Source organism: Oikopleura dioica, chromosome 2 (assembly GCF_907165135.1).
Source record: "Oikopleura dioica chromosome 2, OKI2018_I68_1.0, whole genome shotgun sequence".
Lineage (NCBI taxonomy): Eukaryota > Metazoa > Chordata > Appendicularia > Copelata > Oikopleuridae > Oikopleura > Oikopleura dioica.
In genome coordinates, this window is record NC_137292.1 from 15,382,193 (window position 1) to 15,407,883 (window position 25,691).

The window sequence follows — 25,691 nt, forward strand, 5'->3', positions numbered from 1 at the left end:
TTTTCCGCGACATGCGCAAAAATATTAATCGATTTCGTTTTACATGCTTCCGGCATACGCACTCAAGGGTTGAAGAAGGCGAATTTTGAAGAAGCAAAAACATTTTTTTTTTTCTAAAATTTAACGGTCCGTCAAAAGGAAATGATGGATCCCCGGAGCTCTGGAATGCTCAGAACGGAAGTGAACCTTTCCTAATTAAGGAAAAGTCCCAATTTGAATTCCAAGAAATTTTACCGTCAAATATTTCTCTTCTATGATTTCATCGGTGTTTTCTTTTTCTATGAAATGTCTTTTTTTATTAGCTGCACTGGTGGAAATTCTATAAAACTGACGCCCTGGAAATAGAATGGTATAGGGAGCGCGTCTTTTCAGGCGTTTTTGCGATTTGCATCCTTTAAGGCGTTGCGTCTTTTCAGGCACTGCGTCTGTTAAGGCGCTGAAAAATGGCTAGTAAAATTCTGATATCAAGTAGGGTCTGCTAGATTTCCTCGATTGTTACTTTCCTTGAAATTGTTCTTATTTCAATCTCAAGTTTTATTTCAAATTTTGTCTGAAAAATTTAGTAAAATTATAATGTCGAATTATAATTTTTCTTAATAATAAGTTTATTCTATCACGAAAAACTTCAAATTCAATTATAAATCTGCGGTCCAGGTTGACATGCTTAATATAATAACAGTAATTGAGTATAAATTTCTTTTCTTATGAAAATGTTAACCCTAACACTAACTCTAAGAATTGGGAAGGTAATGGTTAATCAAGGAAGTCTAGCAGACCCTACTTGATATCATAATTCCACTAGTCATTTTTCAGCGCCTTAACAGACGCAGTGCCTGAAAAGACGCAACGCCTAAAAGGATGCAAATCGCAAAAACGCCTGAACAGACGCGCTCCCAATGGTATACATTCCATAAGCCCTCTTTGTTTATTTGCAACGCCTGAAACCTGGCGCATTATTTATCAACGTCTAATTTTTCACACTTGGGAAAAACTTGACAAAAATAAAGCATTATTGTGGCCATTGTTGGACGCTGTTTGAAATGAAGTCGTGTGAGAACGCACTCTGAGTGAGTTGATTCTTTTCAAAACATCAAAAAGACTTTGAAAATTTCAAACGAAATTTCATAAAGGCTCAAGGGGTTGCTTCCCTTTTCAACACATCTCATCGCTCAAAAGCGGATGTCCACTTTTTTGACAAAAGATGGATTTATAGCTAAATAGTGGATTTTGCCTACTTCAAGCTCAATCTGGGCTCAGCAACCTGTGTTAAAACCTGACTCAGGATTTTGAAAGAGATAAGCGAAAAGCCGCGCAGCGGCTTTTTCTTCAATAAAGCCGCGAAGCGACTTGGCTCAAATTTTAAATAGGTTACAATTATAACTTTGAAGAAGCCGCTTCGCGGCTTTGTTCTTTAAAAAGCCGCTACGCGGATTTCAGTTAGGCTTTTCAAAATCAAGAACTCAATTTTTTACTCAAGAAGCTCTGATAAATGAGTGATCAGCAGACAATTATGCAAATTTGAAATTTCGCTATTATTATGTCAGCCGCGTTTCAAGCCAAAAAGCGCCCGTTTCAAAGCCAGCCCTCCATAAATTATTTCTGCAGCGGAAGATGAAAGAGCAAAAAGCGCGTTGATTATTTTTCTTCAAATCGCTGAACTGTGCCTAAATACGCGCAAAATGTAGACTTCTTGCTCAAAAATTGTGATAAACAAAAAATCAAAAGGCGGCGAGAAGGGATGATTTAGGGCATTGTTACCTAAGAAAATAGAAACAGTTCAATCTATTGGAAACTGAGCTCGGCAACCTGTGTTGAAAACCTGAGTCAGGGTTCGAAAAAACTAAATATGATAGATTCAAATGGTTTTTGGCGAACCCGCTTTGCGGCTTCGTTTTAAGAAAAGCCGCTGCGCGGCTTTCATTCAATCCTCTTTTCAAACCCTGACTCAGGTTTTCTACGATTTGGGAATCTTATAATTTTGATTGAAATTTTCAATTTTGAAAGTGTCAAAATATCCGCTCTTAGTTCCAATTATTAATAACAAGGAAATCAGCTGTTTAGGCAACTTCAGACTTCCTTATCTAATTTATTTTCCGATTTCGCCGCCGCTAATCCGTCAAAATGCGCCGCCCGTTCTGCAGCTTTCGAACAACAATTTTCCCAGCGGGAAGCTGAACATGCTTACTCCAATTTGATAAACTCGATCATCAAGCAATAAGTCGCCCCAATCTGACAAATGCGAGGGTTTCATTTTGAAAATTTGAACAAGCCCAAATTCTCCACGGCGGGCCTCTTGACCGCAGCGGTCTTGTAAATTTTCATTGTTGGGCTCCACGCTGATTTTAGGCAGAAAATTCCATTTGCTCAGCCTAAATAAAGACGGATTCTTTTACTGTCAATCTACACGCTCTGTCGTCATTTGTTATACTTGGCCCGGCGACCTGTGTTAAAAACCTGCGTCAGGGTCTGAAGAGATTAAATGAAAAGTCGCTAGGCTTATTTTTGGGTTTCAGAACCTGACTCAGGTTTTTTTACACAGGTTGCCGAGTCCAGTTGTAAAAGTTTGAATCGATTTTCGTCCAAAAAACAAGTGAAAATACATTGTATCTTTGAAGCTATCAATTAGTGGCAAATGCACCAATAGTCAATAAGCTAATCTCATTCGGGTCCATCCGTTGGCAAGCTGCCAGCGCCCGGCCAGCCCGTGCTAAGCTCATTTTCACCTCCCTTTCATCAGTGTACTTTTTCATCCCCTGTGTCGATAATTTCATTTTCCAAATCGTCGCGGTTCCCTTCACGTGACTTCCACTTTTTGGCACTTGAAAAAAGAACAAATTAATCCCCCTTGGCTTTTTATAAATAGAGAATTTGTATACTATCGAGTTGATCCCCTTAACTCTGTGGGATCCATCCCACTTGTCCTAATTTGTCGCGATAACCAGTTTCATCCTTGAACCAACAAAAAAGTGTGTTTCCTAAACTCGCCTTGCTTTTCAGTTGCAGTTGACCTAATTAGGATCAAGCGCGATCCGCGAGGACCTTTAATTATTAAACAACGCGAAAGTCCGGAAAAACCGCCACTTCCCGGCCAAAACACTTGGATCCGACGAACAGAAACAAACATCTTCAAAATTGCGCCACTGTTTGGCATTATCGGCTGGATCTGTTGTCTTTTTTGTAATTGACCGGTTTGGGGTCAGAGGTCAAGTGTGCTTGTTTCTTCAAGCGGTTTATCATGTGCCCGGGTCAGTAAACCGGCGAAAACAAAAAGATTTCGAACAGAAACGAGTGTACTCTTGTCTGACTCAGGTTTTTAGACAGGCTCAATTGGTGGCTGGGCCAGGCAACCTGAGTAGAAAACCTGAGTCAGGGTTTGAAAGAGCTAAAATGAAGAGCCGCGAAGCGGCTTCGCCAATAGTCTAAAGACGATTTATTTGGTTTACTTGCGAAGCCGCTTCGCGGCTTCGTTTTAAAAAAAAAGCCGCTACGCGGCTTTTCGTTTTAGCTCTTTCAAAACCTGACTCAGGACCTGAGTCTCAGGTTGCCGAGCCCAGATTGGTAGGGAGGTTTTGAGACCGCCTGGGCGGTCTAATCTGTTCTTTTTTGGCGATTAGGATTTCTCGCTCTAGAACTGAATCTGTTCATACCTTTGTTATCAGTTCCGGAGTGGCGCCTCGATATCATCTGTTTCGGATTTTTGCCCGTCTGGGCCGGATGTTTCCCGCCACTGACCCCGAAAATCCAAAATAATCCTCCAAAGAGCCATAGAGAGCTCAGCTGGACGGAAATTACAGGAAATTTAGAGGCGATTTAGGCACAAAGAGTACTTCAATTGTTTGGAAAAGCTCGAAAATGATCACGTGAAGATGAGGATTAGGGCTTTTCAGTGAGGATCGATTTTCTCGGCAAACGGGGGAGAGGATACTCATTTAATTCTTCCTGGCTTGAAACAACCTGTGTAGAAAACCTGAGTCAGGGTTCAGAAGGAATTTCATGAAAGCCGCGCTGCGGCTTTTTCAAAGCTAAAGCCGCAAACCGTCTGAACCGTCTAAAAGCCGCGGCTTCCATTTAGGTTCTTTCTGGACCCTGACTCAGGTTTTCAACACAGGCTATCGAGTCTAATACAGGGTTCCAATTCTGGCTGAGCGCTGAGCGACATCTGAGCGTGAGCGAGCGGTGAGCGAGCGAGCGATCGCTCACGCTCCGCTCACTCAACTGATTTTCATAGCGAACCGCTCAGTCGCTCGCTCGCTCAAGGCCAAAAAAATATGATAGCTGAGCGAGGTTTGAGCGAGGCTGGAGCGACTTTGGAGCGAGGTTTGAGCGACGTTGGAGCGAGGTTTGAGCGCCGCTCGAGCGAGGTTTGAGCGACGCTTGAGCGAAGTTTATTACTCACTAGCCAATTCTCCGCTCTTATTGGCCAAGATCTAAAAACTCCTTGGCGGTAAGCGAATGAATGGGGAGGATTTTAAGTCACGGATTTATTAAAAAAGAGAGAATTTTAAATAAATTCTGCGAATAATTTTAACATATTGTTGCCAGCAATATACAGTTGGCGTGTTAGGTCGTTGGGTTTTCCCCGCCGTCTACAACTATTGAGTTGGTAACAATAAAAAAATTATTTTCGCTGAAACCCACCGTCCTCAGCCAAACATTTTTTCAAAATTTAGGCTCGACTAAAAAATTGGTTTTGTTAGCTCACAATATCCAGGTGGCGTGTTAGGTCGTTGGGTTTTCCCCGCCGTCTACATCTGTTGAGTGAGTTAACATATAATATTTTTCGGTCAGCCTGATTTATCATTGATACCCAAGCCAACCCGATAATTTATTTTTTACGAGTGCTTCCTTAGTTCTTTTTCGATTATTACAGCCATTCAACAGGTTTCTTCAACAATTAGACTAACCTCAAAAATTGGTTATGTTAACTTTCAATATCCAGTTGGCGTGTTAGGTCGTTGGGTTTTCCCCGCCGTCTACAACTGTTGAGTAGGTTAACATAGAATATTTTACGGCTAGCCTGATTTTGATTATAGGCATGGCTGTTGATTTCGAGTCCTTTGATTTTACCCGGCACTATTTTTCCGGGCAGCCCGCAGATTTTTCAGCGGGTTACTCGCACGGAGAGTCTTTTCACGGGCTACCCGCGCTATTTGTTTTCTCCTTTCCGCCGAGTAGCTCGCGATTACCTGCAACCCTTTTCCCGAGCCAATCAGACGGGCGAATTATCTTCATTCTTGTCGAAATTTTCACGAGTAGCTCGCGATTATCCTTTACCCATTTACTCGATTTACTCGCACGGGTCTCCGCGCGAGTAACCCGTAGAAAAATTTGCGGGTCGCCCGGAAAAAATGCCAGGTAAAACCAAAGGACTCGAAATCAACAGGCATGATTATAGATATAAATTGTACCGTATAATCCAGGCTTCTCCCGCATTTCCCAAAATCCCGTATTTCTCAAATCGCCAAATCAGGATAATCCTGAATCCGATTTTCAATAAGGATTTCTGAGTGAAATCCTGACCCCCTTTTAATAGCTCATTCGAAAGAGCGTAAAAATTACCCAAGAAAAATCCGGAAAATTTTGAAATTGTGTCGAACATGACGTCACAGCACGTGATTGAAGTTTTAAAAGTACTGGATTTCTCCTACGCCCGCATTTCTAAGTCCTCTTAGCCACCCGGGCGTGTGATACATAAAAATGATCGTCTCGTTGAGCTCTAGGTCAGCATTTAATTTTCATCCCATTTTACAAATTCTTTCAACCCTTTTTAAATCAGCTGTATGCCGAAAATATTGATTTTGATAAAGAAAGGTTGAGAAGGTTTGAAACTAAATGCTGACCTTGAGCTCAACAAGACGATCATTTTCATGTATCATACGCCCGGATAGCCAAGAGGACTCATAAATGCGGGCGTAGGAGAAATCCGGTACTTTGGAACTTTAATCACGTGCAGTGACGTCATTTCCAATAAAACTTCAAGATTTTTTGGGTGTTTTTCGGTTAATTTTGAGCTCTTTCGAATGAGCTAATAAAAAGAGAGGTCTGAATTTCACTCAGAAATCCTTATTGAAAATCGTTAATTCCGCCGATTCAGGATTTTGGGCAAACGGCGACTTTGGCAAATGGAGACCAAACGGACATGAAATTTTAGCTGAATCCTTCATTCCTCAAAATCCTGCTTTTCTCAATCCTCCATTTCCAAAAATCCTGAATCGGCAGAATTCTGAATTGGCGATTTGAGAAATGCGGGATTTTGGGAAATGCGGGAGCAGCGAGATTGGGCTATAATTTAGCCTATAAAAGAACTTCTTTTGATGACCAGAAAAATGAAGTAAGGTTCGCTAAGAACCTTCTCATCGAACCGTACTTGAGAGGTCTATTTTGGCGAACCGTTCGTCAACCAAAATTTTCTTGCTTCGCTTGACGAACATTGAAATGTTTTCGCCTTTGCTTCGCTTTCGCCTTGATTTTTGGCAAATTTGAATGCCTGGGGTAGTAAAAATTTTGGGGGGTACTGAATTGTGCCGCCCTGCGCCGCCCAGCGTCGCCCGGTCCGAAACCATCCGGCTCTCATTCGACCCAACTATGACCTAGGAAATTGTTCTGAACAAGAGCGAGAGTTTTGCCCCGCCAACCCAATGAGTTCTCTACCAGAAAATGCGCGCGTAAGGGCCTCTGCCTCGTCGCGCGCTCAATTAATTTGTGATTTTATGCCAAAATCTGAGTTTGGTTGAGAATTACTCTACTGGCACCCAAAATTATAGGATTGCCTTTTTAATTTTCAGACAATATAAATATGTCAGAATAACTTACTTTATATAAAAATCAAAATTACCCGCTTTTGAAAGACAAAATTTTCGCTCGAGCGTCGCTCAAATGTCGCTCAAATGTCGCTCAGATTTCGCTCAAACCTCGCTCAAATCTCGCTCAAACGTCGCTCGCTCAGTCGCTCCGCTCGCTCAGCCGATATTTGAAAAATCTCGCTCAGCCACTCGCTCGCTCAGCCCTCGCTCAAACGTCGCTCGCTCATCGCTCGCTCAAATTCAAAATTTTTTGGCCAAATTTGGAACCCTGGTCTAATATGGGTAAAATTCCAAGTTTTTTTAATGACCACGAAAAATTCCAATTTGAAGATTACAAATCATGTGAAAATAACGTTTATCAAGTGGGTCGACACTTTGCGCTAGAATTAATTACCAAAAACACAGCTTTTGGTGATCACCCCAGAAATATTTCAAATTTTGAAGTGATGATCCACCAAAGAGGGTTGGAATCCGCGTCGAGTTTTCAACACATCGAAATGATCAAAAATCAAGAATTTTAATTTTTAAACGGCTGAGCGGCGAGGGGAAATTTCAGGAAGTGAGAAATTCCGTTTCTTCACGATGGCAGTTATCAGAAAATCCGGAAGAATGTCCGACAGGCAACCACGCCCACGCGGATCATAGGGATTTTACATTTTGATAACAGATCGTGGTAAATTTCGTGAAACAGTGCCAAATTATTCCGAGCTCATTATCAGTTTCCTTTACGTGGCGGAATAATAATTTAACCTTATCAAACTTGTATCCAAAGAGCTAACCCTAACTCTATTAAATTTGGGCTCTCCAATGGAGTCTCCACTGAGCTTGACTCGGCTACCTGTGTAGAAAACCTGAGTCAGGATCTGAATGATCTCAAATGAAAAGCCGCGTAGCGGCTTTTATAACGAAGCCGCGAAGCGGCTTTGCAAAATAATCATTAGGCGGCTTTTCACTTGAGATCATTCAGATCCTAACTCAGGTTTTCTACGCATCAGGTTGCCGATCCCGATATTGAGGAATATTCAATCTGATCAAATAAGGGCCGTCGGATTAGGAGACCCCCTTTTATATCAATTTCTTTTTTAGTGTTTTAGCCAGAGAAACTCTGTTTTAGAGCTTCCGTATAACATTGCCAAATCCCTACTAGTAGTAGCCTCGTAGCGAAAACTTACTCACCCACAAATAAGCAAATCAACCCCATATTCCCACAACAAGCCCTATACAAAATAAAAAAGGGATAAGCTGATAAGCCGACCGTGATCGTGGGAGAGCATTATTTGCGATATTTTCGAAACGAGAACTCAGAGGGAGCTCAACCCCAGCGCGGGTCAAGGGGAGGTCACGAGGGATTAAAAACTGATAAGGTGATTATGGGGATTGATAAGAGTAGTAAAAGCTAATAGTGAAAATTGGGGTATCAATTGGGATATCTAACTAGGGCAGTTCTTTGTTTGGATTGCGAAAGAAGAGCTAATTACTATCTGATTGCACTTTTGCTAAAAACGACAGAAGTGTTACTGTAACACTATTGCTTCTTTGTGGAATTCAGTTAATGAAAAATTCACTGTATCGATCGGATAACCTTAATCAACCGATTACACCTTGTTTAATCCTCTTCTTAACATTAAAAATTTTGAATTTTTCATAATCTCCGTGGCCCCCCGCTGCGCACGCTTATCAGCGCAGCGGGCGACCGTCAAAATGGGGATTAATTGATTAACTCACAGCCTTACTCGAGTGGTCGCTTACAAATTTAATGAGCAAATTTGCGCTTCTATAAGTTGTTTAGTCAGGAGAAAGTTGAGCGTTCTTTTAGGCACACAAAAGGGCACACACGCATCTAACTTTTGGCGTGGTTTGACAAGTAAGGGGCTACTAATTAGACGGGAAAGGGTTTGAATGGACAAATAAAAATCACGGCGGAAAAACCCGTTGAAATTTGAAAAAGGGATTTGAAGAGACTAAATGATTTTCGATACGAAATCTGGCGTGAGACATACTGTCTTGAAAATTCGAGTTTCAACCATTCTAATCCCTTTTTAGCATCTGGAACTGGCTGGCATTTGATCGATATTCTAGACTGAGTGCTAGAAACCTGTTCTCTTATGATCAACTCCATCGATTAGATAATTAATCCGGCACTTTTGCTCCTTTGAAGGCCGATTTTCCGCCGCGCCGATTTGAAAGTAATCGTCATTTTTTTGGTGACAATATGGCGACCAGCGCGGAGGCCAGAGTACAGGGCAGCCGCTTCCCGGAACCTGTCACCAATGGCGGCGCGGAAAAGGGATTGATCATTTACTTTCCGGTTTCGACGCGAAAGATGAAAAAGGGAGGGACGCTAAGGCCACGTGGACAATTTGTCAGCTGATAGAAAATGGCTATTTTCGGAAAGTGATGAAATCTGAAAGTTGATTTTTTGAGGACCTCTCTTGAAAGCGGACTGGGGTTGAAAATGCCACGATCGCCAGCTTGGCTCATTATAAGCTTTATGCAATTCAAAAATCCAAAAATTCGAAAATTTGCTATTTATTCAAACTTCTCTCCAACTCTCGAGGAGCATCTCATCAAATTTCAATAAAAATTCACAACTCAAAAGCCACCCATTTTCTACCCCTATTTTCGTCTGATAAGTGCAGCTCACTTCTAATTCCAAAAATTTGGCACAGAATCGACCACTCCACCGTCTTATCCGCTATTCAAGGGCGTCCGCAGCCTTTTTTCCTCGAAAAGCGGCTCTGGAATTGGATTTTTTTGGCAGTTTTTTCATTGCGTTTTTGGCTAAATTATTTGGCGCTCATATAATAACCTTTTTTTGGTGAAAAATAAACAAAAAATTGATAAAAGCAGCATTTTTTTATCATCGAATTGGGCTAAAACTCATTCCAAAATCGACCAAAATTCAATTTTAGAATCAACAAAAGCTTGGTAGAAGTCTACTTGTGCACGAACAAGCCCCATTAGGAGCCTAAAGATCAACCCAAGCCACCATTTTTAGCTGGTCGACCTTCCTCTTCCTGGAAAAGGCAGGCTGTCTGCGCGACAGCGCCGCCTACCCCGCTGCGCCAAAGCGCGTTTTGCGCCGCGGCGCGCGATAAGAAGGAGTCCCTCGATAAAACAACAAAACTCGAAGAGCAGGTCTAAACTCACAAAAAGAGCCAAACCGCGAAAAAAAAGTTTGAACAGAAAACAAGTAAAACGGCCACAAGTTGAAGACTTTGCCAAAGTCAAGTTTTAAATTTTTCGCTGAAAAAACATTCACACGAAGAAAAAAAAAAGAATTTAAACTTCCGCAGTGAAACATTTAGAGAGGTTCCAATAAAAAATAAGAAGAAGACTTCACAGAAACTTTAAAGATGAAGGTAAGAAATGAAAAAGACACAGTATTTTTCTTAAGGGTACTACCTTCGACTTCCAACTTCCAAGGCCAAATTATTCAAGGCCAAAGTTGGGGAAATCGAAGGTAGTACCCTTAACAAAAACTTTCTTTGGCCCAATAATAAGATAAAGAAGAAGATGGAGTACTTTTATAATCCAAAAAATGAGCGTCAATTATGCCCCATAAAATCTATTTTCACAGGTCAATTACCAAAACAACCAGACTTCCCCAGACCGGACGGGTCGGCCACTTTTTTTCCTAATTTTCCCGCTTGGCACCAATTTCCTGGCTAATTACTTCTGACACGTAAATCTGAGAGGTGCGCCAAGTCTTTTGTTGGGCTCATCCCCTTTTCTTACAAATTGTTCTTGAGTTCTTGCCAAATGGGCCTCTCGAAGTTCGCCTAATTTAAAATCAATATGACACAGATTATAAAGATTAGATAGACTCTAAGAGCTGAATATTTTATAAAATCATAATAGCATGACATCGATTTGCTTTATATAAAAAAAGGAACGCTTATCTCACTTTGGAGCGTGGCCAATAGGATTGTAAAACAATTAACATAAAAACGGACAACATTCAGAGCACCTGGGCGCTTCTCTGTTTTTGGACTCGTGAGAAACCCTCGAGTTCGATAATCTCCACTTTGCTCAAGAAGTGCTCTTTTATGGCCAAAAATGTAAATGGACAAAATAAGGTTCTACTTCTTTGAAAAATTCTACTTCGAGTGCTTCGGCAACTTTTATTTTAAAAATAGAAATGGCTATACATTTGCCAAAGCAGGAACCAAAAAGGTTACATAATCAATTAACAAAAACTAGCAGAAAAACCTTGACATTTCTCTCCACAAATATCATGGCCTAGAATTTCGTCACAACAACCTGATTATGGGTGTGACCTTCTACCGCGTTGACCCTAATTTTCCGAAAATCTTAAGCGCCCGGCCGACCCCTTTCATCCCTTTCTAGCGCCGTTTTATTCTAATAAGCCGGATCCTAATACCTTTGTGCCAGAAATTTTTTGTGGTACTTTTTCGGTGCTTTTTTGAAATGCAAATTTTTTATTATAGTGATTTTCTTATGTAAATTTTCACTTTTTCAGGTGTTTTGGTTGACGATATTGCCTGCACTGACCACAGCGGCGATTTGCCTCAAAGACACTCTGCTTCCTGTATGCGGCGGCGAGTTCAAGGCGTACAACTCGACCTTCCTTCCGAATCTTTTGGGCCAATGGTCGGCCTCAGAAGTGGCCCAGACCGCAGCAGCCCTCTTTCCTCTCCGCGCTGTTGGCTGCTCCGCGCATTTGGATCTCTTTCTTTGCTCAACTCTTTCCCCAGTCTGCCCTGGCTCCAATCCTGAAGGCGTTTTGCCCTATTTGATCCCGATTCCACCCTGCCAGAATTTGTGCGAAATCGTTGTTTCCGATTGTTCTGGAATCATGGAAGAGTTCGGCATTGATCTTCCCGAACTTTTCAACTGCCGGCAATTTCCTGACTCTCGAACGCAGCCAAGGTAGATTCCAACCAGTTTTTCTTTCCCTCAACATAAATTCTAGCGCTTCTTGCATTCCTCCATCAGACCACACCGAGCCTCTGCCAAAATCACTCATCAAATGGACCAAAACCCAAGTCAAACTTGATCCAGCCGTCTCCAAAGGTCTCCAGCAACAGTGCCCCAAAGCCCTGATGACTTCTGATGCTTCCAAAACCTTCGCTGGAATCGCCTCCTGCGAAAAGCCCTGCGACCCGATGGCAAAAGAAACTCGAGATGTCACTTTGGTCCGAATGGTGATGGCTGTCTTTTGCGTTGTTTCTGCTATGATTTCTTCGTTCTCCATCATCATCTTTCTCAAAGATCGAAAACGGTAAGCAAAAAGAATATTCACCACGTGACTAGCCTTGACCCCAAATAGAAAATCACCTGTAGATATAATCGGCCGTGTTTTTTTTCGAATTTTGATTATGCAAAAATCTTGTCCGATAACTGCCAGCTTTTTTCCAAAAAGGGCCTTGCACGTGACCCCAAATAATAACCGAGCTCCGGAAATGTGCTGTTTTGGATATTCGAAAATGGAATAAAAAGGAAGTTTTCGGAGAGGACCGTAAAATTGTTCAAGCATCATTGCTTCGAATATAAAAATCAGGTGTGAGGAAAAACGCAATTGGGGAAATCGGAAGCGATTTACAACGCGAGTATGTGTATTTATTCGAACACAGTTTTCAAACATTTTGACAGGTGCGCCATAAAAAAAGAAATCGTTAAAAAAGGGGTTTGTTGTTCCCCCGGCACTCCGGTTTTTCGCTACCCTAGGTACCTATAATTAGATACTCGCTTATCGATTCAACCCTTATCGACCGCGCTTTGATCATCAGAAAGGGGCTTATCTTGCTTTTTCCAAGAGGCAGACAGCAAGAAAGCTGTCTCAGAAGAGTGGAAAACCCACAGAGCGGGGCAAATCCTCTTCCGTTTTCCACGTGACTGGCCACATGACAACTTCCACATAGAGATACCTTGTAACCTTTCTAAATCCGTGTTGGCACATTTCCGGCTGTGTTTTTGGACAAACAAGAGAATCCAAAATTTTTCCATAAATTCCGGCAAATTATCGGTACTTCCGGAAAACAGCCCGTTTTCAACTGCTCAAAATAACAAAACTTTTCTTCAGATTTGTCTATCCCGAACGACCAACGCTGTACTTTGCCCTCTGCTACTTCATCATTTCCATCACTGTTCTTGCCACGCTCATTTCTCCAGAAGAATCTGCCTGCGCTGCTAAAAGTGATGAATCTGGCATTTCTGCGCTTTTTGCTGGCTGGAAGTCAAGCCAGTGCGTCGCTACTTTTTCCATTGTCTTCTTTTTTCAAGGTAAGAAAAAAGAATCAATTATTTTTCAAATGCAAAGTTTTCTTCAAAACAGAACAAATAATAATCATTATTTTTAAGTTGCTGCGACCATGTGGTGGCTTGTCCTGGTCCTTATCTGGGGTCTATCCCTCATCCTCGACCTCAACCTCGAAGTCATCGAATCCAAAGGCCGCTACCTCCACCTCTTCGCCTGGACACCCGCGTTGGCACTCACAACGATCGCCGTTCTCCAAAAACGCATCCAGGCCGACCCGTTTCTCGGAATTTGCGCACTTGACGGCGACCTCTCGAGCTTTTACTTTTTCTCGCTTCTTCCTCTCGTCAGCTTGACTCTCGTTGGTCTCGTCACTTTCATCGCCGGTTTGAAGAAACTGCTCTGCGTCAACTCCGACTTTGGATCCGTCTTTACCTCTGCCCCGAAGCTGGAACAGTTTCTCTTTAGAATCTCCGCCTTTTCTTGCTGCTTTCTCATCCCCAAAATCGCCGAGGAAATTCTCAAGATGTCATTCTCCAGCTTGGCCCCTCTTCTCGAATCTACCTGGTACCACGACAACTGCGCAGATCTTGGCGTCCCTTGCCCGCTCGGAGTTAGCCCAAACAAATACATCGAGCCCCTGACCGTCCTTCTTCGCTACGTCTTCTTCATCATTCCAAGCTGGGCTCCAATGGTCTGGCTCGCTAATGGAAAAAGCCTTCGCGCCTGGGGAATCAACTCAGACTCCCATTCAGCTGGAATCGAAAGCTCGCTGGAAGACTCATCTCTGTCCAGCTCACAGCATTCCCGGGAAGACTCTCAAATCCAAACTGTATAAACTTTCCAAGAATAGTACCATTCGTTCTGTAAATTTTTATTTATTCTGTAAAATCTTTTGTTCATTTTTATGTAAATTGCCCAGATTGGGAAAATAAAGTAGAAAAAGAAGAAATGATGTCTTTTTAATATTTTGTGAGACTTGTGGTCTACGTATTTTCTATTATTCAATGAATAGAAAAATCTATCTTGCCTCCATCAACCCTCAGTATATACAGGCGATAAAAGCTCCTTTTACAGTAGCAGGACGGGAGAATACGTCAGAAGGTGAAATCTTTAATGTTTTTAGCAGAAAAGAGACGAGTTTTTTAGAGAAAAAGGGGCTTCAAAATGCTAATTTGGATATATTGACAATATGTGTTCCATATATTCTCTGGGATAAGAGATCTGGCGACCGAAGAGTATTATAAAGCATGGCCTGGGATGGCTAATAATGATATGCTAAGGAGATATTGCGACCTTGGGCAACTGACAGAAGCTACGAATTGAGCTCTTCCCAATAATTTGCGTCTTTGACTGGGGCTAATTTGCGCCTTTCAGAAAATCTAACTTACTCGGACATTTTTTTATTACTTGGATGGAAGGCTGCCTTTGTTTGAATTGTGGAACCTTTTTTCAGAGAATCGCAAGAGCTAGGAAAGAAATTTCTCTTTGGGTAATTTACTATCCCAAATAACTTTCTCTTAACAATTTATAAGGGGTGCATCGACTCGTGCTTTTTGGTCGTTTTCGGCTGGGGAAAGGATGAAAATCTAACAGCAGTAATTCACCCGATTAAAACATCAGTCATGAATAAAAGAGAAGCCGATGGTGGAGAATCAGATTCGAATACCGACGAAGGAACTATTCTAATAGAAAATCTTAAAGAATGCAAGATGTGTTGAGTGCTAATTTTGCTCGAGAAATTTTGAATGGAGTTCAGAGGGATATCAAATTGAAGACATGGATGAGTGCTTTGGATATATGATCAGAGGGGAATTGGAGCCAGACGACGATGATAGGACTTGTTTTTATTACGACTAAGAAAACCGACTTTGTTTAATTGAGATTTTAAAAACTCATATAAAGTGAAGGAGGCTCTGATTCGGGTGGGGAAGTGGGGATCATCGCTGAAGTCCAGGAAAGGGTAAATTATACTGTATAATTTATACATAAGAAGAGATATCAGATAGATTTGGCCTCCGAGTCTATTTTTAGATAAAAAAAGTAAAAGCAGAGTATAAAACTTTTTAATAAAGGAATACGATGTTGGGTACGATGACGAAATTGCCGAGATGAATATTTCCGGTAACAAAACTAACCAAAAATGACTTGATGTGCTTATAAAACTTATAATCACATGTTGTAACTACTGATACTAAAGATTATGCTTCGGAAACTGATTTGAGTTCCAACTCTTCGCTTGATGCCAGTACTGATTAGGTGTTCAATGCTGTCCGATTACAGGCGACTTTAACGCGTTTTCCTCTTAGATGGAGATGGTGACAATGACGACGAAGAAAGCGACTACGAAACTGAAGCTAATGATCTTGAAATTGCCATATTTCTATAGCACTGGATACTGATTAATAAAGCATCAAAGAGGTAGTTGTCTAAAAGGATGAGAGCTAGGCAGGCTGCACTTGAGGCAACTTGAGAGTGCTGATAAGAAGAGCTCTCACCTCGTAGATCAACCTGTGCTCAAGTAAAGTGCGAGCCAAGGCTGTATTCTGCAACATTTCACCGGCGGCCTCTATTATCGTCTTTGCTCATCATCTTAATAGTGTTGATTCTCCATGATTTCATGAAAGGATTTCTGAATGATCCTTTTTTTTCAAGAATAAAAGTTATTAATTAATTGAGTCATATTCTGCCGGATAGCCGGTTAGGGTGGTCGGCGACTCGCGAGTTCTATTTTATAAATATTTTAAATAAAGGAGTGTTCTAGATTCTTGAGCCGTTGTTTTTGCGTTGTCAAAATTGTTCCTTCAAAAGAGAATTTGAATAAAAGGGCTTCCGTTCAAAGGTAAATATTCATTATTCATATTCGCGCTTTCTATTACTAATACTACCGAAACAACTCTTTCAATTTTCAACTTAAAAGAGTCTTCTTTGAAAACAACTCCAGATAACCGATTAAGGGACCCCGCCGACCAAGCTACGCGCGCGCATCTCGCCCGTTTTCACTCTCACTCTTCAGCTGGTTTAATTTTCTCGATTATCGTTATTTTTTGTAGACTAACTAAACTTTTTATGCTCTTTCATTTACATTTCTAAAAATTTCCATAGCTTATTGCTACGCTGAGTTAGGGCGAAAACGGTGACGCTCGATTTCGAGTGAACATAAGTACTCGAAATATTCGGATTGACATTTCGAGACTGCCCTCATTAAAAAGCCCGTGCCTCCTTGCATAAGGCTTACTTATTGAGATTTACTAGAAATTTATGCAGCTCTCGTAATCGAGCGGTTTATAAAGGTTCTTCTGACCAGCGCAGCGGGAATCCCGCGCCAACAGTGTAAAATGGCCGTGTTTCACGCCGAGCGCTCCAGGTAACCCGCATTAATCACCTATGCAATAACACATTGATTTTTTATCGACTTTCCATTTTCGTGGCTACCCTTTGGCGCGCAGTCTTACAAGGCCCTGCACTACTACTTTTTTCCTAGCCACTCAGCTGCGACAAAAACTTTTCGCCTTACGCTTTGCTCAAATATTTTTTCAATTGAAGAGTGAAATTGAATTTGGTAACCCCTCGAGAGTTGCGCTTTTGACCTTCTCTCCGGCAGAAGAGAAGACAGCCTTAGACGCAAATATTTAACGAGTTTTTTTAACAGAAGAGAAGTAACAAAAGAAGACAAAAATAAAAGAAGAAAAAGAAGCAAAATAATGAAGGGAGAGAAAGTGCTCAGACTGAGTCCGTCTGATAGACTCGCTTTTCAGCCGCCGTTTGAGAAGATATCAGAAGCGAAATTGCTCATCTCGAATATTTCAAATGAAACAGTTGCTTTCAAAATTAAGACCACTGCACCTAAAAGGTAAGGTCTTTTTTCTTTCAGCTTCTTTTTCGATAAATCATTAACTGTTCAGTAAAAATTACTCAGTACTCTAAGACTGGGCTCGGCAATTTGTGTGGAAAACCTGAGTCAGGGTCTAAAAACGAAGACGCTTGCAGACCCTGACTCAGGTTTTCTACACAGGTTCCCGGGCCCAGTTCTAAGCCCTCTAAAAATTCCTAAATACTAGTTTTACAGCTTTTTTTCTTTGTTTAAAATCATCCTGCTGTAAAAATAAAAATTTTTAATAACAAATTAAGGTATTGCGTTCGCCCAAATACCGGTGTCATCGGCCCACTGGAGTCCAAAGAAATTAACATTGCCCTTCAACCAGGAGACATCAACCAACGCCACAAATTCATGATCCAAAGCATCATTTACCCGGAAAACTTCGCAGATCTTGACACCCAAAAGCTCCAATCACTCTGGGTAAAAACTAATCGAGAAAATCATTTGCTAAAAGCTATTTAGTCCGTGGGAAAGGAAGATTTAATGAGCCAGAAACTTGCCGTTGATTTTCTGACAGAAAATGGATCTACAGTAAGTAATTTGGCTGAGTGATAACATGGAGGATTAACAAATGTTAATCTCCACTTCTTTGATCCAAAAGACGAAAAACTCCTTTTAGGTAATTGAAGACAAGCTTCAAACGCACAACAAGTCTCTCTCTGAAACAGTCATTCCAACTACCACAAGACGTAAGTTCAAAAAGTGCTTTCTCGGAATAAATTAAAAAATGGTAGAACCAGAGCGAGTTCAATTCGACGTTTCAACAAATGAAGTTCGCGAGCGCAAGAAATCGCCAAAAGTCTCGACTCCAGAACAAACAGCAGAATCCAAGGAAAATAAAGATGCAGCGCAAATTGCAGAGTTAAAAGGAAAACTCGCTGATGCTATGAAGCAAATTGAAATTCTATCAAGGTAAGTAGTCTTTTTAGTCGTATTTTCCTAGATAAAATAAGCTCGGGCTCAGCAAACTGTGTAGAAAACCTGAGTCAGGGTTCTGGTCAGCTGAGCGGCTTTTATCAAAGCTCTCTCAGGACCCTGACTCAGGTTTTCTGCACAAGTTGCTGAGCCCAGAACAAGCGTCTTGAAATACCGGTAGTTACTTTCGTTTATTACTCCGATTTTAGCTCACCAGTGGAAGCAGACAGCAAAAACCTAGCGATTTACCTGGCCATTGCGTTTTTCTTCGGCTTAATTTTGTCCTCCCTTTTCTACTAAATAATGTCACCACCACTCGATCGTCCGCGTGTTCAACATCCTTTCTTTTACCTATCTTCATTTAAACAACTAGATCTCACCTGCAACTCTTTTTATACAGTAAAACCAATACAGTCGGAGTCCAAAATAAGGGACTTTTTTTGCTCCCAAATTTTCGAAGAAAGTCCCTTAAATTGGGTCATCAAAGCAAAAAATGTGTCGCTTGCAAATTTTTTCGAAGCATAATTTTGCCGCAAAATAAGCTTAAGTTATTGTTTTTAGGGCTTTTAATACCTTTTTTGAAAGAGGAAAACATATTTTGCAAGAAAAATCACTTCAGTTTGTCCCAAAACCGGTTGAAATTAAGGATATTGATACCCTTCATCAGCTGTCAACTAACTGAAAAACGCTAACTAATCTTAGAAAGTCCCTTAAATTGGATTTTTTTCTGCCGCAGATTTTAGGCATTTTGAGCCAAAAAGTCCCTTATCTTGGTGTCCCTTATTTCGGACTCCGACTGTAAACAACTACCAAGAATGGTCACAAACACAAAGTGCAAATCTGGACGCGAACTTTCTAGTACAGCCATCAGATTCAGATTTCAAGGCGTCAGCTTTATGAATATTTAAAAGCAACGGTGTGTTAAATTACTCGTTTTTTGAAAAGACTTGCCTTGAATCGTCTGAAACGGAACAAAAAAGGAATCGCCAAGGAGACACTCGGCAAAATCAAAGCAAGAGCAGGGATCTCTGAACTTTGGCAGAGAGCGAAAATATTAATTTTGTAAAAGTAAGTTCATCTTTTAACACCTTGAAAAAGGTCTTTCTGGGTATTACTGTACATGGACTTTAGTTCATGGCTTTCGAAATTGTCTTGTTGACGATTTTCAGACTTATTTTTGCAATATGAGCATATCAGTTTTTGCCAGACATCTGAAATACCGACAGACACGCTATATATACTGCGGCTTCGAGATTATTTTTGTCTTTATAATTGACTTGATCTATTTTTAATTTCAAGAGAGTGATTATTAATCACTGATTAATTGTCAGTTTATCACAAATTGTAAGTAAAAATTCGTTATTATTTTTAAATTAATTTTATAATTTAATTATTTTTTTTATTAATTAAAAGAAGAATTGATCTTTAATAGTTTAAATAATTAATTTCATAGCTATATATAGCATTGAAATAAAATTGTTATCTTGTGGTCATATTTTATGACAGAGAAGGAAATATGGGCCATATTATATGGCTTATAATGACGAGACCTAACCTTGACCTTTAAAAATCTATAATTCGTTGCGTCGAATGGCCTTACATTGACATAACTTAGCATTGCGCACTATGGACCACTGTCTCGGTGTTTGCCGCCGCGAATTGCTCCAACTTTGCGCAACGCCGCCGCCGCGCGCTCTCGTAGCGCAGTGCTCTTTTACTACTCTTTGGGCGCACTGAGAAAAAAACTCAACAGAAAAATTCAGGTCGCCAAAAAGAACCAGAAAGAGAACGATGAACTCGTCGCTTCAACTTTCGATGTGCTCGCTCGGGTGGTTTTTCTTTCTGCGCAGAGCAATGTCTGATTCCGGAAAGTTTGACCAGCTGGAGAAAAGGAAGAGAACCGAGACGATCAATTTGGCCGTTAGTGTTTTTCACTCGTTTTTCAGTGGACTGGGAGCGCTTTTTTCGATCTATAAAATGGTAAGTGGATTGATTATTTGAGAAAAGTTAGGGGAACTCAATGATTTCTAATGATTATTAAACAATTATTGCCGTATTAAGCCATGTTTTGTAAATAAAATGCATTTAAATTGAATAAATATAAGTCGCATATGCATTTAAAATCCATTAGATGCATATTGAAAGCCGATTATTCGCAATCACATGGCTGATTTTGAAGCTAAAAACACGCGCTTTTGACTTTGACGGGAATCCCCTGGGGCCAGAAACCCTATGGAAGGTTTAATTATTGAGCACAACGAGGAGGAGAAGATTCTCGTCAAGTCTCGGGTGCATAAGGTCGTTCGGGTTTGTTGGAAAACTCGAGTAAATAGCGACAGTGAGCCAAGGCTTCCATTTGGCATTTTATACGGGATATTAAGCGAATGGCAAACTGTTTTAACTTGAAGTTAAAATCTTTAATAGGTTTGAAATTAACCATGGATTTTAGCCGGAGCTCCTCGAAGATATGGTCTTTGCCCACAACAGTTTATCAGCTTCTGTGACTAGTTTTACTTTCGGCTATTTTATTTACGACTTCTTTGATTTATTGGCAGCCAGCCGGTGGTCGATCTCGAAGACCAATTTTGATATCATTCTTCATCATGTGCTCGTCATTTGCTGCTTCGGTTCCTGTGTCGGTAAGTTCAACTTCTTGATTGAGCGCCGCAATTCAACCAATTCAAGTGCAACAACGATACATGGGACTGTCTATGCTCTCCATCCTCATGGAAGTCAACTCGGTATTCCTTCATCTTCGAAAAATCTCCCGAAATTTCGACATAAAATCTGGCCTGATTTACTACTCAATCGTTGCCCTCAATTTCATCACGCTCCTGGCTTTCCGCGTTGCCGTAAGTTTAAATAAGTTCAAAACTGCTCGGCCTTGAGCCCAGATCAATATTTGCCGTCGTAAATATTATCGGGTCATTGTAAAACTGGAGATTTTAGGTCTCGTACAAAATGATCGTCTGGTTGTCTACAGTCGACAGAAGTGGAATTCCTAATGTTGTCTTCTACCTCGGTAAGTCATCATAAATAGACAGTCACTTCAATTTATTCAAAGGTGTTATTGCCATGCCTATAATTGCCGCCATGAACTGTGTGCTGTTCTACAGATGTCTTCGCGTAGACATCTTGCGACCCTTATCCCGACCGATCAAGAAAGAATAAAACTTACCGCATTCTCTATTTTTCTAACCCCACTGCCATCCTGCAATTCATACGTTACAGTCACCACTATTCTCAATTCAAAAATTTCTCACAGTACAAATCGACTTTCACAATAAATTTCATATTCGTGTAAATACCCTTCGCAAAAATTCTAAATTGAACCAATCTCTATTTTCGGAAATTGCTTCCTCAAAATAGGCGTAAATTTTCATTAATCGCAACTTCGGATCATTGCGAAAATCTTATAAAAACAAAGTTCCTTTTCTCAGACGCTTGCTGACGCTATAAGATATCACTTAATTTTCTAATCGAGAGGCAGGATGAAAATTTTAGCAACTTTAGGTACTGGTAAAAAAGTATCAAGCCGAAATTTTATCGGGGACAGAATGTTTACCAGGGTGAAGGCTCTTTCTTTGCCTCAACAAATGCATGGGAAAAAGGTTCCTGTTATAATACTGAGCCTGGGAGTTCTTCAATGATTTGCAAGAACTCGTGTCAGTTCGATTGGATCGGAAGAGGGGATAAGATTTTTTTCAAAGAGATGATAAATAGCGAGTACTACTTGAGCTCCCAGGTCGTGGCTAGAAAATGGAACTTACCGTATTTGAACAAGGAAGACGGATACGTTGGAATGCTCAGGTAAATGATATTCATCATTCGCTAGAATTAGATTATAGATTTGACCGAACTTACTGTAAGCGAGCGATTCTCCGATCCATCGGCCAAAATGATATCGCCGTAACAGTTGGCGACCGCACAAGAGAAAATTACCGCGTTGAAGCTCAGTACTTTGAGCGACCCGCTGATGGTTCGACAAAGAAAGAAGCTGCGGTTGTTCAATTCCGAAGATCTGGCTATGTTGAAGGCGAGTTTCTTTCGAGAGGAAAGGATCGCTTCTTCGTCTCGATGCATGGAATTGATGAGCATTCAAACCCAATCGAAGGTGTAACAAGCGAAGACATCCATCAGTAGGTTCAAAAAAAAAAATTCTCGGTAAATCGATTCAGTTAGATTTCGGTCTTTTTTATTTTCCAGCCAAATAATTTGTATTTTTGAACCTATTAAATTAATGTTTTCTCAATGTTGGCCTTTTGGCAATGGCTGAAGATTATCAAGACTTTATGAGCGTCGATTACACAAAAGCTTATCTCTATCAGTGAAGGTTCCTAAAAATTTTACTGGAATTATTTAATATGAAACAATCGTTTTAAATCAGTGCTATTAATAAGAAATTTAAAAAAAAAATTAATCATTTTTACACCTTTTAAACAGCGTTATGGACAAGCTCCTGACTGGGATGAAGGACCACTGCCAGTGAGTTGTAGTTAAAAGTATAAAAAGATAACATTTATCCCTAGATGGATACATATATCTTTGCGATGACGCATAATACATACCTGTCTTATGTTATATCTGGAGATGGAGCATCAAAAAGAAGCGCGCCAGTTCCGCCAAATGAGCATAACACTCTGATGGCTGCTGGTCACGCGGTTATACGAGGAGAATTATATTTTTTCGGGGGAAACTACGGTATCGGTGCCGGAGGTGTCAACCTTCTTGCGCCTCGCAGGGTAAGAATAAACATTTTTAATATCTCTCTAAAGCTTTAATTAAGATTGGAAAAATAGAAAACTGCGCATTTAAAGAATTACCACCAGTCCTTAATTTTGACTATGACGATGGGGCTTCTGTTATTTCTCTTGCAGATAACAGCGGAGGTTTATTTAATTTCTTTTTATGATAATGAATTATTATATTTTTAAGCTCTTATTTGCTTCGGAGGACGTTGGGGACCGATTCCTGAAGATTATAGCAGGTGCAACGTTTTCGATGTTGATGTAGGATCAGTCACAGAAACATACTCAACGACTCATGACCACAGATTTACATCACTAGGCTATTTCAGTGAACGGATATTATCTCATGGAAATCATTAAAAATACAATTGGACTTTTCTATATTCGCTAGTCGGGGTTAAAATGGAACTTTTATATATTAATTATATAATAAACAATTCAATATTCCAGCTAAAGAGGAACACCAACTGCAACCTGTGGATCCGGCCATAGAAGAGTCGAAACCTTAACTGTGAACGGTTGGACAGCGTTACCTGATCACCCTGAGTAAGTTAATAAAAAACCTTTTACCTTTTATAAACTTTTTGATTATAATATTAATCAATCAAGGCCACTGGCTTCTCACTGCTCGGTTGGACTCAGTAATGGATCCTTGTTGACAATATCAGGACATGCTCCCCATGTTTATACAAAAGCGATTTGGATGCTGTCTCCCGAATCTTACGAATGGTCACATATCGGAGATTTACTTCAAGTGAAAAATGATAAATAGTCTTCCTTGATTCATTTGTTTTTAGGCAGCTTCACAATCTTCAGTTATTTGGATCGGATCATCTCTCTACCATTTCGCCGGTCGAACCGAGGAAAATACCCGTCCTGTTCAGCGAATTGACTTTTCCTTCGATAAAATACTGAATACGACAAAAATTGATGTGCCAAAGGAGACTGGTATATCTTCTCGCCCAGCTGTTTTTCAGTCAACTGTAGATTTCTGCACAATATGAGAATAAAAAAGTTAAACATCGACTCTGAACGTAAAATGACCAATGTACGAAAATGCGTGTTTTTTATTCAATTTTCATCATTTGAATCGAGATTCGTGAGATCGGTATAAACAAGAAGTGAAAAGGTGGGACGAAATGTTTTTTGATTTTAGCAACCAGGGGTCCAAACAGCCTGGTTTACATTCTTGTCGAATCTTTTTGGTCGGAACATCTTGTTGCTTGGGCTATGGAGAAAAATTATGTTTTTTTTTTTGTTGATTCGTATTCTATCTTTACCTCGGGCAAACCATTCGGAAGGACGGCTCATAGATAAGACCTCCTTTGCTAGAAAATCGATAAAGATCGAGTTGAAATCAAGGAAGAGTACCTTTTGGCAGGCTTCTCCAAATTGCACTTTTTGGAGACAAAATTATTCGGCACTGGACCCGCTCTAGTGGGACACCTTTCTTCCTTGTCCCAGTTCCAGGACAAGTACTGTGCAGATTGCGAATCGTGAATAGCAGGCTTCATTGGCTCAACAGGTGTGGGTGGCACGGGACTCTGAAATTTCCGTCAATCTCTGAGGGGAAGCAATAAAATAAAGACGTACGGGTGATGGGGGAAGTGACGCATTTTTGTCGACGAGAAGATCCTTCATCGACATTTTTCTACCAGGAACTTCGATTTTGCCAATTGCTGGCTTTTTGAATCCAAGAGCAGTCGCGTTCTCGAAATGTTTGCTTGGAAGACCGGGTGCTAGAATCGAATGTTCGAATCAAAATTGCCCTTCTTCAAAAAGACTTACGCAGATTTTTAGTTTTTCGAATGTTGAGTTTTCCCATTTTCTTGTAGCTGCTAGTACTGATTTGATTGATCTGTGAGCCAAAATCTAAATGCATCGTTTCTACCGTGTTGCCAAAATCATCTACCTTTAGCGACATCTGGAGTATTTTTGACTGGGTTAATGTTGTTGAAGTTCATGTTCTCAAAGGGACGTAAGAAATTTCCTCGAACGAAAAGATACCTTGACGGGAGCTTTAACAGAAGAGAAGTTTCCACCATAAGCACTCCATGGTTTGATGCTCTCGTTTCTCTCGCCACAAGCACTGGCAGGTCGATCCATGGCTAGAGCACCGAAGGCACCTGCATGGCCATTGAATTGATTCGGCCTCATAAACTAGAAATTTGATGGTGAGTTCGATGAAGATTTGCTTTCTTTTTTACGTTGAAGGGTAAGTCGCCTTGTGGTTTTTCAATAACAACTCGTTCGGCTTGGATCTTCTGTGGTTTCGGCATGGTAAAATCGATAAAAGTTGGATCATTCTTCTGCATATCCGCGATTGTGGTGAGTTTTGGCTTGGCACCTGTGCCACTTGGGTCGTCCAGATCCGCCGGCTTGTCGTATTTGGTTCGAGCAACGTAGCCGCATCGTTGACGATCGGTAATTCTGCCTTGAAATTGACATATGGGCGGGCTTGAACGGCAGGCATTTACCTGTTGGGAGGCCGGAAAGTTTGCCCTGCCCAGATTTTGTGAATTTATTCATTCTTTCTTGTTTCAACTTGAAGAGTCTTTGATAGGTTGAGTTTTCTTCATATTTTTTTATAATTGGATATCTTCAAATTCCGTAAAACTAACTTTCATGCTCCCAATAATCAATTATTAGAGCCCAAGTTAAAAAATACAATCAAAATCAACCATTTCCTAGATCCTCGACCCTTCGAGTCAAGCGCCTGGCTCGGCCCAGTAGGAGTAGCTGATCTGATGATAGGTTCTTTCCATTCATAATCATCAATAGTTTCTCCTTCAGTTTCAAATTGCAATTCTTCCTCCGAATCGGAATAAAAGGCTTCAGAATCTTCTGCTTCTGATTGGCAAGTTCCATAGCCAGATTGACTGTACTTTTCGGAGCGCAGTCGGCCCTTGGCGAAGAGTTTCGCGGCCTTTTTAATGGGTCATTAAAAATCTTTACTCTCTATTTTTTGAAAATGTGTAATATATTCCGAGGTGTTAATCCTTTGACAAAATATATTGACTTGCTGATTGTCCGAAATGATCGTTTAGAGCGAAGTAATAGTAAAGTACCCATAACTTGTTCGACTCGGCGAGTAATGCGTCCATTCTCTTACTCTCGTGATCAGT

At 40.7% G+C, this 25,691-nt stretch overlaps 4 protein-coding genes across 4 annotated transcripts; 3 read left to right on the forward strand and 1 right to left on the reverse strand.

Moving 5' to 3' along the window:
• Positions 1–9,920: 9,920 nt before the first annotated feature.
• On the forward strand, positions 9,921–13,949 carry LOC145696463 (frizzled-6-like). Its single transcript, XM_081773506.1, has 5 exons — positions 9,921–10,165; positions 11,287–11,696; positions 11,740–12,048; positions 12,850–13,049; positions 13,128–13,949. The coding sequence occupies exons 1-5, from the start codon at positions 10,160–10,162 to the stop codon at positions 13,859–13,861; spliced, it is 1,659 nt and encodes a 552-aa protein (XP_081629632.1). The 5' UTR covers positions 9,921–10,159; the 3' UTR covers positions 13,862–13,949.
• A 2,572-nt stretch (positions 13,950–16,521) lies between these two features.
• On the forward strand, positions 16,522–18,806 carry LOC145696765 (vesicle-associated membrane protein-associated protein A-like). Its single transcript, XM_081773851.1, has 6 exons — positions 16,522–16,876; positions 17,155–17,323; positions 17,366–17,434; positions 17,523–17,592; positions 17,638–17,815; positions 18,028–18,806. The coding sequence occupies exons 1-6, from the start codon at positions 16,728–16,730 to the stop codon at positions 18,116–18,118; spliced, it is 726 nt and encodes a 241-aa protein (XP_081629977.1). The 5' UTR covers positions 16,522–16,727; the 3' UTR covers positions 18,119–18,806.
• Positions 18,807–18,834: 28 nt separating this feature from the next.
• LOC145696766 (TLC domain-containing protein 2-like) lies at positions 18,835–21,111 on the forward strand. Its single transcript, XM_081773852.1, has 6 exons — positions 18,835–18,886; positions 19,582–19,798; positions 20,268–20,457; positions 20,504–20,670; positions 20,768–20,840; positions 20,883–21,111. Exons 2-6 carry the CDS (start codon positions 19,610–19,612, stop codon positions 20,987–20,989), a joined length of 726 nt encoding a protein of 241 aa, XP_081629978.1. The 5' UTR covers positions 18,835–18,886; positions 19,582–19,609; the 3' UTR covers positions 20,990–21,111.
• A 2,510-nt stretch (positions 21,112–23,621) lies between these two features.
• LOC145700800 (uncharacterized) lies at positions 23,622–25,670 on the reverse strand. The gene is made up of 11 exons (XM_081778124.1): positions 25,635–25,670; positions 25,254–25,492; positions 25,044–25,120; positions 24,774–25,000; positions 24,574–24,726; positions 24,479–24,533; positions 24,355–24,438; positions 24,160–24,305; positions 23,938–24,110; positions 23,847–23,894; positions 23,622–23,794 (listed from the first exon to the last, which is right to left on the reverse strand). Exons 1-11 carry the CDS (start codon positions 25,668–25,670, stop codon positions 23,719–23,721), a joined length of 1,314 nt encoding a protein of 437 aa, XP_081634250.1. The 3' UTR covers positions 23,622–23,718.
• Between the last annotated feature and the right edge of the window lie 21 nt (positions 25,671–25,691).

Excerpts from the sequence above, each read along its gene's own strand:
- LOC145696463 (XM_081773506.1), top strand. Across the intron at positions 11,697-11,739 it reads GACTCTCGAACGCAGCCAAG|CGCTTCTTGCATTCCTCCAT; the intron begins GTAGATTCCAAC and ends CATAAATTCTAG. Across the intron at positions 13,050-13,127 it reads CATTGTCTTCTTTTTTCAAG|TTGCTGCGACCATGTGGTGG; the intron begins GTAAGAAAAAAG and ends ATTATTTTTAAG.
- LOC145696765 (XM_081773851.1), top strand. The coding sequence starts at position 16,728 with ATGAAGGGAGAGAAAGTGCTCAGACTGAGTCCGTCTGATAGACTCGCT. Across the intron at positions 17,324-17,365 it reads AAAAGCTCCAATCACTCTGG|TCCGTGGGAAAGGAAGATTT; the intron begins GTAAAAACTAAT and ends AAAGCTATTTAG. Across the intron at positions 17,816-18,027 it reads CAAATTGAAATTCTATCAAG|CTCACCAGTGGAAGCAGACA; the intron begins GTAAGTAGTCTT and ends CTCCGATTTTAG.
- LOC145696766 (XM_081773852.1), top strand. The coding sequence starts at position 19,610 with ATGAACTCGTCGCTTCAACTTTCGATGTGCTCGCTCGGGTGGTTTTTC. Across the intron at positions 19,799-20,267 it reads TTTTTTCGATCTATAAAATG|CCGGAGCTCCTCGAAGATAT; the intron begins GTAAGTGGATTG and ends CATGGATTTTAG. Across the intron at positions 20,841-20,882 it reads TAATGTTGTCTTCTACCTCG|GTGTTATTGCCATGCCTATA; the intron begins GTAAGTCATCAT and ends ATTTATTCAAAG.
- LOC145700800 (XM_081778124.1), bottom strand. The coding sequence starts at position 25,670 with ATGGACGCATTACTCGCCGAGTCGAACAAGTTATGG. Across the intron at positions 25,001-25,043 it reads ACTTTCCGGCCTCCCAACAG|GCAGAATTACCGATCGTCAA; the intron begins GTAAATGCCTGC and ends GTCAATTTCAAG. Across the intron at positions 24,306-24,354 it reads TCGAAAAACTAAAAATCTGC|CACCCGGTCTTCCAAGCAAA; the intron begins GTAAGTCTTTTT and ends ATTCGATTCTAG.